This window comes from Staurois parvus, unplaced genomic scaffold, assembly GCF_062004578.1.
Source record: "Staurois parvus isolate SC_StPar_1 unplaced genomic scaffold, SC_StPar_1.0 ptg000057l, whole genome shotgun sequence".
Lineage (NCBI taxonomy): Eukaryota > Metazoa > Chordata > Amphibia > Anura > Ranidae > Staurois > Staurois parvus.
This window is the reverse complement of record NW_028317853.1, coordinates 3,139,243-3,153,623: the sequence shown is the minus strand read 5'-3', so window position 1 is coordinate 3,153,623 and position 14,381 is coordinate 3,139,243. Positions and strand designations below refer to the sequence as shown.

The 14,381-nt window shown below is 40.2% G+C and overlaps 1 protein-coding gene across 2 annotated transcripts in view; it reads left to right on the top strand.

Moving 5' to 3' along the window:
* Positions 1-10,305, top strand: part of LOC149469936 (pleckstrin homology domain-containing family N member 1-like) — a 72,042-nt gene extending 61,737 nt beyond the window's left edge. For both annotated transcript variants that reach the window (XM_089668408.1, XM_089668407.1), the window contains 6 exons: positions 1,420-1,614; positions 2,764-3,024; positions 4,325-4,459; positions 4,845-5,081; positions 6,414-6,462; positions 9,076-10,305. In XM_089668408.1, coding sequence (XP_089524534.1) covers positions 1,420-1,614; positions 2,764-3,024; positions 4,325-4,459; positions 4,845-5,081; positions 6,414-6,462; positions 9,076-9,296 — 1,098 coding nt within the window. In that variant the 3' untranslated portion in view covers positions 9,297-10,305. The remainder of the gene's footprint in view (positions 1-1,419; positions 1,615-2,763; positions 3,025-4,324; positions 4,460-4,844; positions 5,082-6,413; positions 6,463-9,075) is intronic.
* Positions 10,306-14,381: the final 4,076 nt, after the last annotated feature.

Here is a 14,381-nt window from a genome sequence, read left to right as displayed (position 1 = left end):
AGGGGTCTCATATATACTCTTTAAGATAAATGGTTTTTTTAGGTTGGTTCTGTGTCCTGTTTAAAAAAAAAAAAAAAGTCATTACCAACATTAACATGCAATTAAGCCACATTAGGTAGCATTATAAAGCTTAGAAGCTCCAATGATTTTAGAATGCTGACAAGCATGGACTTGTATCACTGGGAATTTTGTTTGCTTCAAAGCCCTTTCTCTTCCAATAGACATCTATGGGAATTCACAAGAAATTAAACCGGGTCAACTGCACCCGCATGAATCTTGACTCTTCTCAGAAATTGATGTCAAAAACATTTGCCCAATGACACCAACCATATTACTGCTGGGGGAGCAGCTTGGTTCATGGCACAGTGCCGCTCAGCATTGGAAATCCATTGTTTCAGCACTAAGCTTGTCTTAGGAATGCTCTAAAGTCCAGGTTGTATTGCACCACAAACCAAGTGGCTGTCTGAGCCGTCGTGGCCTTGGAGTTGTTCATTGGTGCTCTTAAAATATAATTGGCACAGAGCCCAAGTCTCTGTGTGTGTTTTAAAGTATATATCAAGGCAGCATTAAATTTTAAAAAATATGTACAGTACATCAACATATAACATGCATTTTCCCTAAGGTTTTATCCCTGCAAGTACAGAAAAAATACCTGGCCACTCCGCTTCTATGTACTTGTACAGGCTGACAACACACAGCATTTGTGTGGACTGAATGGTGTCAGCCCTGCCCATTTTTATTCTTGCCAAACTACTCAGGCTCACCTATTTTCCCATCTCCACAAGTTAAAGGGTAACTATTCTGTAGTCCCATGATGAGAACTGGGAGGACTAATTCCTATCCTTGGGGTTCTTTCAAATGGGCTGTCTGAGCCCATTTAGCGCAACTTCCAATGCTTTTCCTTCACCCAGACAGTCCAGGTGCAACATGCAGTCTGCCATTGGCAAGGGTGGTTGTCCTCTGCTGCACTTGTGTATACAGTGGTACATGAGTAAGTACGTGGTATGAGTGGTAAGCATGAGTATAGTGTACGGGCATATACTGCACGTGGGTTGCCCTGGCAGGGGAAGTATGCTGGCAGTTATGCTGAACTACTTGCGCACTAGCAAACTCGTGTGCATGTAGTAACTAGAATGCATTTTGTAAACAGCACTCCAGATATGTGTCGTAACCAGGCTGCCATTTATCAGTGTATGACAGTGATAAAGCCGATAGTTAAATGGGTCAAAATAGAGCCAAAAAGAGAAGTGATGTTTGTTAGGGTTTACATACAGTTTTATGTTATGGGGTATACGGATACGCTTTCTGCTTTAACCTACTATAAAAACGTAAAGTAATTTTAAATTGAGAGGGGTTTCAATTTTATCTTGGTACTTTTCACATCTTGATGGGAAAAAAAAATCCCTCTTCATATCACAGGTGACTGCAAGCTGCAGGAGCTCATTCACATCAGACGGTCGTACCAAATCCTGGGCGTCTTCAGTGAAGCTGCCCAGCTCTAACCACCAATCAACCAACACTATTCAAGGCTCTGAGCAGCAGTCCTACACAATACTGGGTGAACAAACCTTACAGGAGGATCCACTATCACCTGGATATTCACAGCCAGTCCATGTGAGTCCCCTACTATTCATGAATGTTATGGTGTATTTCTATGAAATAAAACATAAGCTGAAGGTAAAATTATAATGGTGCAATTTTTTTATTTTTAAAGTGTTATTTTGTAGCTTTATTATTATAAAAAATATTTAGTTTTAATAATATTTTAAAAGATAACAAAGGGTTCCTTTCTTTAAAGTGTAACTAAACCCACAACAGTAAAATCCGTCTGTATATGTAGTAAAGCATTCTTGTTATACTCACTGTGGAACCTAAGGGGTTAATCCTCCACATTGTGTAAAAAGGCTGGTTGATCCTGTCTTCACTTATCCTCCCTTCTACTGTCCCCAATCCATCTGCTGATGGTACATCCTGGTAGTGCCCTGGGAGGCACTTTGCACATGCTCAGTTTAGAGCGTATGGCTATAGAGTTGTTTTTTTTTTCTTTGGGAGGGTGCATGTGATCCACCCAGGGCCAATCAGCACTGTCCAGACAGAGGGTCTGGAGTTATGCAGCCTCATAGGCAGGGGCGGACTGACAACTCATGGGGCCCCCGGGCAATAGGGGATCATGGGGCCCCTGTGGCCTTGCCCAAACTCAAAAGAGCCTATGAAAAAGGTACCAGGGGCATCTCATGGGGCCCCCTACTGACTCCAGGCCCTCAGGCAGTGCCTGAGTTTCCAAATGGTCAGTCCGCCCCTGCTCATAGGACAGTCCAGAGGAGAATTAAAACCTGCAAGATTAACCAATGCTCAGCCAGACACTGATAGAAGTCACAAAACTGTTATGTACTGCTGATGAGAAAAAGTATTTAGCAGTTTATAGTTACTAAAATGATTGCATTTCCATATTCTGTGTACTGTGGGAAACCAGATATAGTGAGTGCAAGGGCCTGGGTTTAGTAACACTTTAGCTATATTTAGGTAGTTTCATGCTGGATTTCTATTTGACAATGAACTGTGTTCATTACTGTAACATTGTTATGGAAAGAGAAGCAATGCTGACATCTACAGGCTACCAGGCAGTATTGCATTTTATCTAAAGCTGTCTATTACTAAAACATTTGGAACATCAATGAACTGTTTCTAAAAAGTAATGAAAAAAATGTAACCTTTGAACTGTGAAGTGGCACAGTACCTGATATTTAATTTCTCTTTATGAAGTGTTTGGTGAATCCTAATTGGCCCAGTGGACAAAATGGACCGAGTGATCTTCAGAGAGGTGGAAGCATCCGCGAGTCTAAAGGAAAAAGGAATCTTTGCGTTCAGATTCCGTCCGTAATGCCCCAGAGTTACGATTTGGAAAACACTCCCTTTGTGCATATCCCGGAGACCCCTAGTGAAGATATTCTATCCCCCTTATATAAAGAGCCATATTCATATGAAAAATCCAAAGGGCACTCCTCTGTTACACCACAGCAGCTGGTAAGTCGTAACTGCCAAAGTATTCATCTTTTACCGCAGTGGGCCTCTCTGTTTTGTGTTTGTTTTTTTTTCATTATTATTTTTTTTAATTTTTTTAAGAAAGACCAATCACTGCTGCTTTCTGTCCTTTTGCAGGGTGACTGGTCTGGTCTCCTTGCCACCTCTTGTAGTTTTCTGTGGTTAATGACGAATACATTTGATTTAAAGCTTTTGGGTCTGGTCTGCAAATGGCACGGTCCTCCTTATTGGATTTAGGCCCTGCTTCCTTTAAGTTAGATAGTTCATACTTGCCCTACCCTTCTTCCACCCACAGTGCTTGGGCAAGAGTAATGTCACACTCCTTCCACAGAGATCCTGGGAAGTAGAAGGATCCCCAGACTTGTGAGAAGGCACTCTTCCACCAGAATGCAGTGTGTTCACTTGGGATTTGGGCTATTCGTCACTCCTCAGGAATCTTGGAAGGATGATGACATCATACCCTGCATATACTTTTTTAATTTTTTTATTACAGATTAATTTTTCTATCCACCTATATACAGTATATTTTTACAGCAAGAGGTGTCCTGGCTCTAATACGGGAAGTTTTACGACAAAGTCCAGTTTAAACATTTAATGTTATCACATTTTCCAGGCTCCTAAAATTATGCTCCGCAAAATTCTGTTGGAGTGGGTACAGGGTGTGATCTCACACTGACAAAGGTTTGAAGGTTTTTCATGACTACCAGTCATTGAAACCTTGATGCGCATACCAAAAAAACAAGAAAGTTAATGTTGGTAATGGTAAACATGTGATGATGTAAAGATAAGTTTGTAAATGATAACTTAAAAGTGTAGCACGAGGTGCTGACTGTAATAGCTCATCCCTGGTAATGGGATATTGCGACAGCACCTGTACACCCTATCATTACAAGGATGCCCAAAGATATCTGTGCATGTGACTGCATTGTGATAATAGTGCCAGTGTGCTTTAATAACCAGGCCTGATCTTTTAATAAGTGCCTAATATAGAAATATATTCAATAATGACCTTTAAACTTCAGTATGTTATAAAGCAGATCTGTTTTATACAAGATTAGCTGGGGATTTTGACCATTAGTCATTGGTTTAAATTTATTATTATTATTATCCATAATTTATATAACGCCAACAGTTTGTAACTGTTACAAAATGAAGGTAGACATTACAGTTACAATACAATTTGGTACCAGAGGAAAAATAAGCATACATTACATAGTGCGTGTATGTCTACATTTGATTCAGTTATGTACTTCTAGTAACCAATTTCATTGTATGTCCACAGTTAAGCAGAATGACTAGTCTGACAGACAGTCAGAAGACTCTCTCTCCACCTGATTCTCAGGCTTTGTCAATGTCTCCATTGTATGCTGAACCATACACCCCAACTGGGACATCAAGCAACAGGCTTGTGGATGAGGTGAGTGTCAGTTATAAGAAAAAGTACCACCAACAGATACAGTGGCTTTTACACTTTGTGAATTAAAGTCAAATTCTTGCCAATGGGTTTTTTTTGGATAGAGTGGGAATTGTATAAGAACTTTTTCTTAGGGATGTCATCAGGAATAGGAAGTAAAAGTAAATGGGTTGGGTACACAGACCAGTTAAATCTGATCGGAGGTTGTAACCTTTTCCTAGGTATTATATTTTAAAATAAATTGTAATAAAACCTCATTCTCATAATTGTTTTTGTCTCTAATATAGCAATGTCTTACATGTGCATCTATTAAACTGTAGATCACAGATGAATCTTCTAAAGCTTCTTTAATAATTGCTAATGGTTAACATGTTTGTTTCCCAATAAGATTTTACAAAATCTGACTTCAAACCGCAATGAGAGCCATGTCTCCGACCTGAAGATAAACAGATCATTCCATGGGATAAGCAGCCCACACCTAGCCCTGCACAAGAAGTATTCCCACCCAGTGACCGGGAGCCAGAAGTTAGTTAGGCCCATGGTGCACCGGAACAGTGAGCCAGACACTTCTATTGACTCAAGGCTCATACCCACAAAACAGACCCATACTCCCTTCTTCAAAAGTGTAAGTCTTCCTTTGCCGTGAAGTGTCACATTAACATTTTACTATACTTTGTTCCCACCGGAACATTGATGTCTGAAATAATGTAAATATTCCTGGATACATCTCTTTTTAAAGAGGTCAGTTATCAGCTCCAGTCTGTCTTTATATCAGCCTCTTGTAGATGCTGCCCAGAAGGATTCAGACTGACTGCAAGAGGACCGGGCAGTCTGAGTCAATCAGGCTTTACTGCACTGGCCAAATACGCATGGAATTGGCAGAGCCCAATCTAATGTATTGTCATTTTACTACTACCCAATGAAAGGTTGGGGTGGTCTTTGACCAAGCTGTACTGCTTTAAAGGAGAATTAAGCCCAAAACTCTTTTGGCCCTACTTCTCCTATGGATCACAGGAGTTCATGTAATTCTGCACTCCTGTGACCCACTTTCAACTGACAGCGGGCTAAAGCCCGCTGCCTGATCTCACTAAAATCAGGATGTCTCCAGAGCCTGGACCGCCTCAGTCAGGATCTATACAGAAGCCTGGACCAGCAGCTGTTTCCACCTCTCAGTGATCATCTGAAAGCCTGAGCCAACTTCTCCCACCCCCTCCACAGACCAAAACTCCAGTGAGTGCTGGAGGAGCAGAGAGCCAGAGATTGACATTCACCGGCTCTCTGCCCACTGAAGACCGAGAACTGAACAGTCAGTGGTCTTTGCTCAGTTCTTGGTCTTAGAGGTTGGGGGGACAAATGCAGCACCAGACCGATGCTGCATCTACCTAGTTGAGTATGCATATTATTTTTTATTCCCAAACTTCTTTTAACTACTATAGAGAAAAACTAGGTCCTAGCCTGAAAGTGATTTTTTTTTTTTTAACATATTTGAGTCATACATTTAGCTGTTTGCCTTAACCTCCCCGTTAAACTGTTTACCACTACAGCTGCTGTAATTGCATGCAAATTGAAAGTTAAAGCTGGGCTTGCAGTGGTATTGACTGCCATGGGAGCATGAAGAAGCTCATATGTGGGGCTTATGCCCTTATCAGTGCTATGTCTGGAGGCTGGGCAGGGAAATGGGGTCTTCAGAACTGTTTCCTTTAAAAAAAACATAGTCCTTGTAATATGCAGCAATGTGGCAGAGCAAGCGTAAATGGATCACACACTTTAGGTATAGTAGTTTTACAGTTTTTTTTGACATATAAACAGTCCTTGTAAATTTTTTCTTTTAGTATTTACATTTTTGGCCAGACTCGCCTATTATACTAGCAGAAAGTCAAGAGTTAGTCTACAGAATACAGACGCATACATGTTCCTACTATATTGTAAACATGTTTTTTTTATCATTTCATTCTAGATATCCTCAGTCAAGGAAGAAATTGCTTTATCTCACCACAGCAAAGAAGGTAAGGTCATAAAGCTGTCATGATGTTTATAGCACCAGACTGCTGCAAGGGTAACTGAGGAGAAAAAGTTCAGACATGCAAGTAATAAATCAGCTACAATTATCAGGTCAGCTGGTTATAAATTTACTATAGTGTTGCATGAGGTGATTGTAGCCATATTAGTGCACTTGCGACAGAAACAATTGAGTACTGACGTGATACTTTTTTTATTTGCACTAACATATAATTTTGAGGACAAGCTTTTGGGTATGTCCCCTTCTTCAAGGTCCAGGCAGTACTACTTCTCAAAGTTTTAGCAGAATGTTAAAAGATGTTGAAAGTGGGAGAAAAAAATACCAGAAAGAAACACACACACAAATGTACACAGCAATGGTTATAAAACTAGGATTAGACTAGAGATGAGACACAGCAAAAGAAAAGACTGGGGGGGGGAGGGGGAACAACACTCACAGAGGGCGTTGTAAAACTGTTGGATAATGAGTGAGGAATCCCATGTCCAAATTAAGGCAATGATCTCTTGTGTCAAATAGAAATATCATTCTTAGTTCCTTTCCTGAATAGTTCTGAAATTTCCTTTTAAGAACTAAAATATTGTGGTCTCCCATTGTGTGGCCTGGTTGTGTGAAATGGTGTCCCACAGGTGTGCAGAAGTCAAACAACCGTGTACGTCTAGTAACCACATACAACCCAGCACTAGAAGGAATAAGAAAAATAATCAAAGATTTGCAACCCATCATAACAGAGGATAGAACTCTGAAAGAAATATTCCAGCAACCCCCAATACTGGCCTTCAGACAACCCCCCAACCTCAGAAATAAACTAATCCAGTAGGAAACTTCCTTCTGATTATGAGGTCACAAATAATGGAAGCAAACCCTGCAATAAAAAAACGCTGCAAACTGTGCAACCAAATCAATCCATCAAAAAGTGTCAGACACTCAAAAGGGATCTTCAATATCTTCGGATCATACAGCTGCACCTCCAGTAATGTGGTGTACCTTATCCAGTGCAGAAAATGTAGCAAAGGATCTTACGTTGGCGAAACAGGACAGAATTTGCAAACAAGGATGAATTTGCACAGACATACCATCAAGGAACATAAAAAAGATGACTTCTGCACACCTGTAGGACACCATTTCGCACAACCAGACCGCACTATGGAAGACCTCAATATTTTAGTTCTTAAAGGAAATTTCTAAATTATTCAGGAAAGGAAAACATTTGCACTAAGAACGATATTTCTATTTGACACGAGATAATGACCTTAATTTGGACATGGGATTCCTCACACGTTATCCAACAGTTTTACGACCCCCTCTGTGAGTGTTGTCCCCCCCCCCCCCCCCCCACCCCTCAGTCTTTGCTTTTGCTGTATCTTATCTCTAGTCTAATCCTAGTTTTATAAATGTGTGTGTGTGTGTGTGTGTTCTTTCTGTTTTTTTTTTTTTTTCTCTCTCACTTTCAACATCTCTTTTAACATTCTGCTAAAACTTTGTGAAGTAGTACTGCCTGGACTTTGAAGAAGGGGGACATACCCCGAAAGCTTGTGCTCAAAATTGTATTTTAGTGCAAATAAAAAAAGTATCACGTCAGTACTCAATTGTTTCTATAGTGTTGCAAAAACTATAGTAAGTTTGTTTTGTAACCATGTCTGGCTTGTTCCCAGTGAGTAATCCCTGAACACTCTTCAAATCCTAAATTTTATAGCACCTACTGATGCCCAAATTCACTCCATGGTCATCTTTAGTGTTTTCTTAGTGGTAGTTCAATATTTTTAAGAAGAATTTCCTGTTTGTGGCCCTTCTGTGTAGCAACATAGAGGGATCCTACAGCCCTTAGCCATTGTTGAAAGAACTGAAGGTCACTGTGCAGTCCCAGTTTTCACCAACAAGTGTCACTGATATCTCAATAATTGCAGAGTTCTGAGCCAGGGATATCCAAAGCCTGTGGAAAGTGGGACCCCTCTTATTACCACACAGGGACAACTGAAACAAAAGGGATTTCCAGTATTCTTGAAAGTATACGTGGCAGTTTGCATAAAACTGTGGCGTCTCAGTTTGCAAGCTGCAAGTTCAGTAGAGAAATGTTGGTTTTGGCTTATCAATTCATTCTCCAGTTCAGAGTTCCCGTTGAATCTCATTTTATGTATGATATAAATTCTTATTTTGGAAGTATGAATACCAATAGAGGAAAACACTCAGTAATGCAGTTATGCATTAAATAAAATTCTTTGCATGTATTTTTTTAATAAAACTATAGTATAGTATAATAAGTGTTTGTGCCGGAATTTCTTATCACTAGCGCATAGTTCTTCTCACAGCTCACATTTGCTGACAGGAAGAAAGCTCACTGATGACTTCTCAGTGTGTTGCTGTTCATTCTTAGTCCAGTTGGCAAGAGTTTTTTTTTTGTCTTGGGCCAGGCTGCCTGACTCTATAGTGAAGGTGTTTTGTTGGTGTATGGATGAAAAACTACTGTGTAAACTTCCTTGGGACAAGAAAATATACAGTTGTGATGGCCAATAAACATAAGCTGTGTTACAGTTGAATAAGATGCATTACTTTTGTAATCCATTTTAAGTACCTGCCTTGTAACACTTTTTTGTTCTTCCAGTTGAAGATATGTTTGACCTGCCCTCTGAAAGTCTGAAACCGGACAGTTTGGAACACGACTATGCAGAGTTACAAAGCTTTCAGAGTGACTTCAGCTATGACAACATTTGGGAATATGAAGCCAAGGACAAAGATCTTAATTGGTTCTCTCCACCTCCTTACCCAGGACATGCTTACCATGGTGTCCATCATGGAAAGGCTGTAGCTAGCCGGTGGTTGTAAAGAAGATATTTGGTGATACTGCCACGAACAAAGGGTTGATGTATATCCCGTACAATTGTGAAGGACATGTTGCTGCTTTTTGTTACTCTGGGGACATGGCTGCCCTGCAAGAATATCACCGGTAGCTGCCAATTTTGCAGCCTTTTATACCCGTAAATGACCCATTGTTTTCTCTTCAGTCTGCTGCTTGCAGAGATGTTGTGTTAGATCAGGGACTGCTGGAAAAGCTATGTCCCTCACGTTCTTTGTTCTTGTTTGGACAAACACTATAGGGAGTTATTGCACATAATAATTACAAAGCACATGTTTCTTCCAATTTCCCTCTAGCTTAGCACAGCTCAGTCCCCAAACCCAACTGTGACTAGCATCTGACTCACAAAACACAATGCCTTTATACAAAGACTAAACACTCCCTGCTGTGTAGAACCTCCCAAAATACAAACATGTCTTGGAGAACCATCTAAATTCCTCCAGTAACCTGTGACCACTGCTGGGATCCAGTTGATGTGACTACTGTGGGGATGCAGATGATCATGGTGCTTTGCTAACTATTCTCAGTGTAAAACTTTCATTGGTTGACAGGACATCCTAAACACCCAATTGAAAAGAGAATATCCTGCCATTTTTGCTGTGATTCCTGTACACCAAGGGAACTCCTTGAATTCAGGAGCTATTCTCTCTGTAATGCTTCGCGCGCCTATCAATAGATAGAATGGTTTTGTAGTTTACATTGAAACTGTTATTATGTAAAAAATATTTAATTAATATTGGTTTATTATTTCAGCCATAAGGACCTTTTTTTTTTTTTTTTTTTTTTTTTTTTTATACTGGTTTTAAGGGTCATGTTGTTCTTATTTAACGTAAAGCGGTATTTATTAAGAATGGTTGCACTGTTTCTGGACTGTATATAATTTGTAAGGAACGTATGTTTTGGAGGGTGGGGTTTTTTAGTTTTGTTGGAAATGTTATACTGTTAACTTTCAAAATAAAATCTCACCACTTCCATTTCTTTGGGTTGCTTGCTTCACCATCAATAAATCCAGGGGCTTTATAATTGGGTGCACCTTTGTTTACCAATAATATCACTCTTGTGACCTATGATATTCCCCAGGTATTGACTAGTCAAAAGTGAAAAAAAAAACATGCTCTGTATTGAGTTCCGCAGTACAATTTATGGACAGGCTTTGTGAATGCTGCGGTTTTTTTTTTTTTCTTTCTTTGTGAAATAAAAACAAGAACATAAGATGTCTTATTCAAGGTATATCGAATTGGGGAAATCTGATTAGTTGGGAAGGAGCAACAAGACCTTGTTTTCACCTGAAATGTGTATATATACTATTCAGTGAAAAGACAAACTGGAAAGAAAACCCTCAACGAAGATGGGACTTTAACCACTAGCCTACAGGGCACTTATAACCCCTTCCTGCCCAGGCCAATTTCCAGCTTTCAGCGCTGTCACACTTTGAATGACAATTGCGCGGTCATACAACACTACCCATATGAAATGTTTATCATTTTTTTGTGACAGATAGAGCTTTCTTTTGATGGTATTTAATCACCTCTGGGTTTTTTATTTTTTCTTAAACCAAAAACCACTGAAAATTTTGGAAAAAAACATTTTTTCTTAGTTTTTGTTATAACATTTTGTAAATAAGTGATTTTTCTCCTTCACTGATATGCGCTAATGAGGTTGCAGTGGTGGACACTGATAGGTGGCACTGATGACGCACTGGTAGGTGGCACTGATGGGCATTGACAGGCATCACTGATAGGCACTGAAAGGCAGCACTGATGCATGGCACTGATATATGGCACTGATAGGCGGCACGGACTGGCACTGATAGGCGACACGGACTGGCACTGATAGGCAGCACGGACTGGCACTGATAGGCGGCACTGATTGGCATTGATAGGTGGCACTGACTGGCACTGGGTGACACTGAAAGGCAGCTCAGATGGGCACTGGCACAAGGCACTGATGGACACCTACAGGTGGCACTGCTAGGGCTACACTGATCATCAGGGCACACTGATGATCAGTGTACATGTCCCCTCCGCAGAAAGCCGATTACCGGCTCTCCTCTCGAACTGTCGGCGTGACAGCTTGAGAGGAGAGAAATGCCGATAACCGGCATTTCCCTGTTTACATGTGATCAGCTGTGATTGGACACAGCTGATCACATGACCGAGCCAACATCTTCGGCTCTTTCCGTGATCGGTGATCCGCTGTCCGAGGGACACAGCGCACCGCCAATCGCCGTGCTGCGCGCTCCCTGAGCCGTGAGAATGGGAGGACGTCATGACGTCCTCCCAGAACAAGAGAACCACCTTGCGTCCGTCATTGGACTATATGGCAGGTGGGAAGTGGTTAAAGGCATTATACTCCTACAGATCATAATAGATAAAACAACATTTATTCACATAAAATGGTAAGAAATTTCATATCCATTGTGTACAAAATGTTTCTTAAAATCACACCGCTTCAAAGATGTAGTATCTTGTCAGCAATTCTGACGCATTTCGCTGTTCACATCTGCTTCATCAGGCACCTTTCAAGACACCACATCTATTTGAATCTCAGTTACTACTACTTCCTGAGAGGGCGCCATGTGTGTAGTTGAAATGTCTTCACCTCACCAAAAACAGCGAGGGAGGGCTACTTGGACATTCCGCCAAGAAAAGAGAAGGGAAAGGCAGGCCGCCAATAGACTCACAATATGCTATAATGATTCAATGTGTCCCAGTCACAGTGCGAACCTACGCAGCTGTTGGCCCAATGTCCAGGTAGTCCTCCCTCGCTGTTTAGTGAGGTGAGGACATTTCAACTACATACATGGCACCCTCTCATTAAGTATTTGTAACTGAGATTCAAATAGATGTGGTGTCCTGAAAGGCCCCTGATGAAGCAGATGTGAACTGCGAAATGTGTTGGCATTACTAACAGGACACTACATCATCTTTGAAACTGTATGATAAGAAAATTTTTGTACATAATGGATATGGAATTTCTTACCATTTGTATGTGAATTAATAAATGTTATTGTTTTATCTATTATGACCTGGATGTGTACAATGTCTTTTGAGTCCCACCTTCATTGAGGGTTTTCCCTCCAGTTTGTCTCTTCGCCTATCCTTGGGATGTGGCAGTATACGCCTGTTTCCTGAGTAGTGTGTATTTTCCATGATTTGTATATGTACTATTCAGTGATCTCAACCCACTAGCAATTGGGCTGCAGTTTGGGTGATCATTGTCTTACCTGAGATGAAGAAAACATTGGACAAAACTTACCAGCTTAAACAACCACTTGTGATGCTGACTGTGGTCTTACACAATCTACTATACAGTTGGCAGACATTATCACATGTATTTATATAGCACTGATAATTTACACAGTGCTTTTGCATATAGTACACGTCAGTCCCTGCTCCTAAGAGCTTACCATTTAAGGTCCCTATCTCAAATGCATAATTGCATACATATACACTCATACTAGGGCCAATTTTAGACAGGAGAAAATTAACCTGCCAATTTGTCTTAGGAGTGTGGGAGGAAACTGGAATACTGGGAGGAAACCCTAGCAATGTTACATAGTCTGGCTGAAAAAAGACAAAAGTCCATCCAGTTCAACCATTAAAAAAAAAAAAAAAGTTATAATCCTATACTCACAGTTGATCCAGAGGAAGGCAAAAAAAACAGCAAAGCATGATCCAATTTACTCAGCAGGGAAAAAAAATTCCTTAATGATCCCACGAGAGGCAATCGGATATTTCCTGGATCAACATTACCTATAAATGTTAACTCCATATGACAACTCCATGCAGATAGTGTCCTGACCATTGGGGACCCAACTATTGCATGGCAGAACTAACCACCAAACCCCTGTGCTGCTAGTTTTCCACAAGTTTGTGCAAGCCTCCCCTGATCTCAGATCTTTGTGGCAGCACAACTCTATACATAACAGTATGACTAGATTCATACTACCTGTGATGAAGTGCAAAATCCTTTGATCGTACTTTGACCGCTCCCTAACATTCACGCACCCACTTTACCTACTTATATGACCAGGATATTTTCTAGGTTTTTCAAAAAGCTGGACATATACCTCAATCCCTGGTAAAACAGAATAAAAACAATAAAGAAAATGTCAAATTACAATGAAATCCTCTATCATCAAGTTTTTTGTTTTGTTTTTTTTTAACTCATGCACACCTAAAAGTTTGTGATTGAGGTGTCAATACATAGCTATGGTCATTTAGTAATGGCAGAGAACCAGGTAGTATAGTTTTTAGTCATGTGATCCCTGATACTGCCAGATAAACCAGCCCCAGTTAAAACTATTTTTTTGTTAATAAAACATATTCCAACGTTTTTGTTTTAAAACATGATATATAACATCCTTGATGATGCAGCGCAATCCCATCAAATAATTTGACAGTCCTCAATTCAAAACAATATAATGGTCCTTCAGTATCCAATAAAGCTGTATTTCCTCCACCACCGTGATGTGATTTTTTTTTTTTTTTTTTTTTTATCTTTTCTCAAACTTGGTGAGACATGCAAAGGCGCTCACCTTGTGCAATAGACTTCAATACAGATCAAGGTCATAACACTTGTTGCCCCACCTTGGGCATATGTGGCATCAGCTATTTCTCTTCCTTCCAGTATTCCTCACCATGGATACATCACATGCAAAAAGAGAATGGGACCACAATAGTGCTCTTTGAATCTGACCAATTTATTAAAAGCTCTCAAAATCATCACTTACATTTAACCACTTGCCCTCCAGAGGATTTACCCCCCTTCCTGACCAGTCCATTTTTTGTGATATGGCTCTGCGTTATTTTAACTGACAATTGCGTGGTCATGCAACGCTGCACCCAAATGAAATTTACGTCATTTTCTTCCCACAAATACAGCTTTCTTCTGGTGGTATTTGATCACCTGTGTGTTTTTTATTTTTTGCCCTATAAACAAAAAAAGACTGACAATTTTGAAAAAACAATTTTTTACTTTTTGCTATTAAATACGTCAGTAAAAAAATCCAATTTCATCATAAATTTAAGCCAAAATGTATTCTGCTACGT